The sequence below is a fragment of the Passer domesticus genome, chromosome 10, assembly GCF_036417665.1.
Source record: "Passer domesticus isolate bPasDom1 chromosome 10, bPasDom1.hap1, whole genome shotgun sequence".
NCBI lineage: Eukaryota > Metazoa > Chordata > Aves > Passeriformes > Passeridae > Passer > Passer domesticus.
Window position 1 is genome coordinate 16,800,479 of NC_087483.1, and position 5,809 is coordinate 16,806,287.

General features: G+C 46.4%; 1 protein-coding gene across 2 annotated transcripts; it reads left to right on the forward strand.

The window, feature by feature from the left end:
• The first annotated feature begins 333 nt into the window (after positions 1–333).
• On the forward strand, positions 334–5,049 carry LOC135308731 (caspase-8-like). 2 transcript variants are annotated; one of them, XM_064434071.1, is made up of 7 exons: positions 334–677; positions 929–1,034; positions 2,188–2,323; positions 2,413–2,528; positions 3,030–3,168; positions 3,695–4,196; positions 4,481–5,049. In XM_064434071.1, exons 1-7 carry the CDS (start codon positions 370–372, stop codon positions 4,614–4,616), a joined length of 1,443 nt encoding a protein of 480 aa, XP_064290141.1. In that variant the 5' UTR covers positions 334–369; the 3' UTR covers positions 4,617–5,049. The 2 variants fall into 2 exon arrangements, with proteins under 2 accessions (XP_064290141.1, XP_064290142.1); XM_064434072.1 differs by lacking the exons at positions 334–677; positions 2,188–2,323.
• Positions 5,050–5,809: the final 760 nt, after the last annotated feature.

The following is a 5,809-nucleotide window of genomic DNA, read 5'->3' on the forward strand; positions in this document are numbered from 1 at the left end:
CGGGGCCGAACGCCCGCAGGGAGGGTGCTTTTTCTGGCAGTAGCCCAGAAGGCTCGCAAGGAGGAAGGCGAATCAGTGGTGTTATAAAAGCTTCCTTCTCCTTGTATTAAAATCGCAGTGGTTTGGCCTGGGAACCAGCGAGGGGCGACTGCAGGAAAAGCCCGGGCAGAGAGAGACCTTTGCATCCGCACTACCGGGTTCAGTTTGCTCAAGAATAGGCAGAGTTGCGAACAGACACAGCCCAAGACACTCCGCTCCCTAAGGAACTGCGGGGTGTTTCGCTCCGGAAGTTTAAATCCAGAGGGAAGCGCCGCCCCGGGTCGAGCTCCGCCCTCCGTCCGGCGCGGCGCGGCGCGGAGCGGAGCGGCCATGGAGCTGCCCCGGGGGCGGCTGCTGGCCGTCAGCGACGAGCTGGACGGGGCCGAGCTGGCGGCGCTGAAGTTCCTCTGCCGGGACCACGTCCCCTGGAGGAGGCTGGAAGCCGTCCGGACCCCTCACGACTTGTTCGAAGCGCTGCAGGAGAAGGGCGAGCTGGAGCCGGGGAACCTGGCCTTCCTCAGGGAGCTGCTGTACCACATCGGGCGGATCGACCTCCTGGTTGCCCACCTGGGCTCCAGCCGGGAGCAGGTGGAGAGGGAGCTGCGGGCGCCGGGCGCGGCGCGGGTGCCGCGCTTCAGGTGGGTGAGGGCGCGGGGCTGGGCTGGGCCCGCTGCCCGCCTCCTTCTGCCGGGACAGCCGTCACCTCCCCTCAGCGCCCGGCTGAAGGGTTTGACTGCAGGCGGTCCTGGGCCTTGTGTCCTCCCTCTCAATCGGGAAAAAAGGGGAATATGTGCTGGGGGCACAGTAGACAAGAGGAGCGGTGCAATAGCACGGAGTTAATTTGTGCTTGGAAATACGATCATACAATGCCCTCCACTTCTCTTTCTAGATACTTGCTCTTTCAGCTGTATGAAGATGTCACCGAAGATGAGCTGATGTCTTTCAAGTTACTTTTGGTCAACGAATTGCCAAAAAGCAAGCTAACCCGTGAGACTGTAAGTATCTCTTTAATACTTTTACAAAATTATTACTATAATCTATAGAAGCAGTTGGGTTGCTTATGGGGGAATGAGCTTCACTCTTGTTTATGGTGGCACTCTGAAGATGAAAACACCACAAGGAAAGGGATGCTCCTGGCTGCATATGGGACTTGTTTGTGCTGGTGTCGGGCACAGCTTTTGCAGCAGTGCCACAGCCAGCTGTGCCAGGAGTGCCAGGCACTGAGGCCATCACATCCAGGCAACACAGGGGACTCAGGGCACTCAGTGGCCTTAGTCAACAAAAAACTGATAAGCACATTTACTTATCTTGCCCAGCAGACTTTTTTTTTCCTTACTTTCTCAGTCATTATCAAATATAGGAAGTGATCCACTGTGGATATACTTCATGATTTTTTTTTTTTTTTTAATGCAGAAAATACAGATCTAAGCAGCAGATTCTTCTCAAGGCTAAATCAAATGAGTTGGAATTTACAAGTAGCCTTGCAGGAGATCCAGTGCTTTTATGCTGTCCCAGCCTTCAGTTCTGACTCCTTGGTACTTTGTCTAATAAGTTAGAGGATTTTCCTTCTTTTCTTAGAGGGGAGACCATGAGAGGTGTTCTAGTAAATTCTTGGAGTGACCACTGTGCTTTGCCACTCACTGATGAGTTTCTGTTCCTTGCTTCAGAGCAATCTCTACACCTCACATGATGGTGTAGAGATTGCTCTGAAGCAAAAGGGGACCCAAAGGACAGAAAAACCTTTTTGCCAGTGCTTAAGATGGTCACTACAGTGATTCTTTTGTTTCAGTTGAGTGCACAATAGCCACTGAAAGTTGAATGAAAGCAATCATTAAAAATATTGCTACATTCCTGTATGACCACTGTTAGATGCCCTGGGTTAGATCTTAATTAGATTGTGGCACCTCTGAGCTACAGAAAGGAAATGAGTATGTTTTGAGATGATGTTGGTACTTAACAGTACTTGTAGGTTTTGTTGAACTAGGATTAACTGGCTCAGCTGAGCTCTCACCTGAGCGTTAGCTGGATTGACTCTGTGGGTCACATATGCTGTCACTGCATGAAAGCTTTAGGTGCACATGCTGCAGCTTCACTCCTGGTGGCAGCATGGAGGTGCCCTAAGAGCAAACTGCCTTTTTGATTACCCAGACAATGCTTGACATTCTCACTGAGATGGAGAAGAAGGGCCTTCTGGGGAAAGACAACCTAAGTATGCTGAACAGTGTCTGTGAAAAAATTAACATCAGCCTGTGGAACAGAATTGAAGATGGATTAAACCTGTTAGGTAAAACAGAACAAACCAGCCTCTTCCCCACAGTTATTCTTGAAGTGATGTGTAGGTATTGTACAGCACTGATCATGAATGCTTTGCAGGCCAAGAAGAAATGCTCATCACAGAGGAACAGAGGGGCAGCACAGGATGTTCTGAGGGACATCTGGTGTCATCTGTAGCACCTGGGCGTCCTGGCAGTTTTAATGACTCTTCCCAGGTAATTTAGTTTATTTCTTAGAAACATTATAATTTTATCTTAAAAGAACTCACCCCTCCATGAAGTGAACAGTTGTTCACTGTTAAACGCACTGTCTAGAAAAAGAAAAATTAACTACTCTGCATCCTTTATTCTGAAGCTGTGTCGCAGGCACAGCTGCTGCAGTGCTGTACTTCAGAAATATCTGCAAGGGTACCAAGGTAGGCTGAGTTTATGATACCAGGAATTAGGCAGTTGGCAGCTGGCTTGGCACTGAGGTATGAGTGAACAGAGCACCTTGTGTGTGCTGAGCCTGACTTTGGTTGTCCAGCAGGGTGCTGTTCTGCACAGACTGCCAAAGGCAGTGGGGCAGGGCACTGCCAGGCCCTGGGAGCAAAGCTGTTGGGGGAGAGCTGCCTGAAGAGGAGGCCAGCTGGCTCTGGATCCTGCTCTGCCACTCACAGCAGCTAAGGAGCACTTGGAGGAGAGCATAGGAGCTTCACCAGGATTTTTTCTTTTTAGCTACTTGAAGCTTACAAAATGACCAGCCGACCCTGTGGAGTGTGCCTGATCCTGAATAATCACAATTTTGCAAAAGCTAGGGAAGGAGTGCTGGAACACAAACACATGAAGGATCGGAATGGGACAGACGTGGATGCAGGTACAGTGAATGCTGAAGATGAGTTTGTGAATCTTTAAAAGTAGAAATCTTGTTTCTCTTTCTAAAGGTCTGAATTTCAGTCTTCCCTTTCTAGGATTACTTTTGTTATAGCGGCTCAGTTGCCTCTGTTTACTGTGCTGACAAGTCCTAATCAACTCATCGAGTTCTTAGTGCCTGACACTGAACAATTCACTTGCATTTTACAGTTTTAGTGAGGTGACTGAAACCTTAAGTAGCACCCTGGGCCTGGACTTTACAAGATAGGCTAGCTCTGCATTAGCCTTATGCATACTAATTCTAAAATATGCACAAATATGCAAGAAAACCTTTTCATGACAGTTAAGGGAACTCAGAAGAGGTACAATTAGTGATTAGACTAGTAGAGTATTGTCAGACCAGGAATGTAGCTATGTGGATGTAGTCATGTAGCAGATGACCAATTATGTCTAGAAATGCAATCTGCAGTTGCAGAGTCCAACTTTCATACAATGAAATGTCTCAAATTTCCCTTCTCTTTGCTTTCCAGCGGCTCTGAGGAATGTCTTTAGCAAGCTTCATTTTAGAGTAGAAGAATATAGAGACCTCACTGCAGATGAAATCCGTGAGACTGTGAACATCTTCCAGAGTGCAGACCATGAGGACAAAGACTGTTTTGTTTGCTGTATCCTGTCTCATGGGAAAAAAGGCATTATATATGGTGTTGATGGGCAGGAAGTACCTATCAGGGAACTGACCACTTCTTTCACTGCAGAGAATTGCAACTCACTTGCTGGAAAACCAAAAGTTTTTTTTATTCAGGCCTGCCAAGGTGATGCTTTCCATAAAGGTGTGACCATCGAAACAGATTCTGGAGAGCAAGATTCTTCTGTAGAGCAAGATGCAAGGCTTCAACTCGACTGCATCCCTGCAGAGGCAGACTTCCTCCTGGGCATGGCCACCCTGCAGGATTATGTCTCCTACAGAAGTCCCAGGGAGGGAACCTGGTACATACAGGCACTGTGCCAGCACTTGGAGTACAGCTGTCCTCGGTATCTATGTTTCCATAAGCTTATTTTTGGCAACACCTGAATTTTCCTTCTGGATGACAGATTTAGATGCAGAGCTAGATGATATGCAGTGGGAATGCTTGCTCAGAGTGAAAACAGTGATGTAGGACAGAGCAGCATCATACGAACTGTTGAAAGCAACTTAGGGCATGACTCTGAAACCTATTAAAAACAGGAGCTGTTAGCACTAGTGTATATCAAGATAGCAAGAATGTTACATTGCTGATGTTAACTGCCTAACACAAACTGTACTCGTGTCTTTGCAGAGGGGAAGATGTTCTCACCATCCTGACAGCAGTAAATGAAGAAGTGAGCAGAAAAACTTGTGAGCGGGACGCAAAGAAGCAGATGCCACAGCCCAGTTTCACCCTGAGGAAGAGGCTCATCTTTCCTGTCAACTAAATGGGAGGGAGCTGCATGGCAGGGAGAGCTGCTGCAGCCTGGAATTGGCTGGTTTCAGAATTTGGTCAAACACAACAGACTTTCAATGCTTGCTCTTAGCACAAGGGCAGATATTTTTGATTGAAAAAACAACTAAGGAGAAAAAGCCTTAAGAAATTTGTATCAATGTATTCATTTGTATTAACACTTTATACTTGAGAGCATCTCTGAGCTGGTCTCTGATTTATCTCTGATTTATTTAGCTGATCTCTCTCAGTGGTTTGCTGGCTAAAATCTACTCAAGTATCCTCTTATCAGCTGTACACCACATTGCTATTGCTTTCATAAAGTATCTTTACAAGGCAACTTTTAGAAGACAACCATCATAAAGCTTTGTGTACTTTATGCCTGATCTTTGCAAAATAAAGGGCAGAGTGCTGTAAATTTTACAGGATATAATCAGCTCACACCAGTGTGTATTGTTGCTTGTCCCCATGACTTAGAATCATTCATTCTTGGTGGCTTGGTACCCTTCAAGATCAAGTTAAGCATTTGTCACCTGGCACGCTCAGCAGGATGTGTCTGACCTGGATTTCAGCGTATCCTCTACGAAGAGTCGTCTCAGCAGCAAAAATCAGTTGCTCTGGTACAGCTTCATGGTTGATGATGTCCAGTTACCCTATGTTCACTTACCTTGCCGATCTTTGAGTCTTAGTTCTAAGCACAGAAAAAGTCACTAGGCAAGTACCCAACTCCTTAAAACATTTTATATTGCCTTCCTTGGTGAGCATGCACAGAACTGCTTCAGTGTCTACTCCCATTTGTCACAAATCTATAGGGCTCACATAACATCAGCTACTGAGATGAAAAAACAACTGTGGTGGTGTTGGCCAACAATGCAGTGCTAACACTAATGCTAGAGGAACACACTAGCTGCTGTAAAAGAGGGGAGGAAAAAACCCCAAAGCACCACCTATGCACAAAACCCCCTGAGGTACCAGAAAATATGGACAGATTAATTTAAAGTGAGGCTCAACACCTAAATACTGTCCATATCAATTTATTGGCTTCTAAAGCCACCCTTTCTGCAGCTTGTGTACAGTATAATAATCACTATGAATTTTAGCCACAAAAAAGGCCTGATTTTAAGTTTGTTATAGAACACTGTAGTAGAGAAGATGACATCTGGAACAAACCACAGAAGATCAGCAATA

Excerpts from the sequence above, each read along its gene's own strand:
- LOC135308731 (XM_064434071.1), top strand. The coding sequence starts at position 370 with ATGGAGCTGCCCCGGGGGCGGCTGCTGGCCGTCAGCGACGAGCTGGAC. Across the intron at positions 2,324-2,412 it reads AGATGGATTAAACCTGTTAG|GCCAAGAAGAAATGCTCATC; the intron begins GTAAAACAGAAC and ends AATGCTTTGCAG. Across the intron at positions 2,529-3,029 it reads GTTTTAATGACTCTTCCCAG|CTACTTGAAGCTTACAAAAT; the intron begins GTAATTTAGTTT and ends TTTTCTTTTTAG.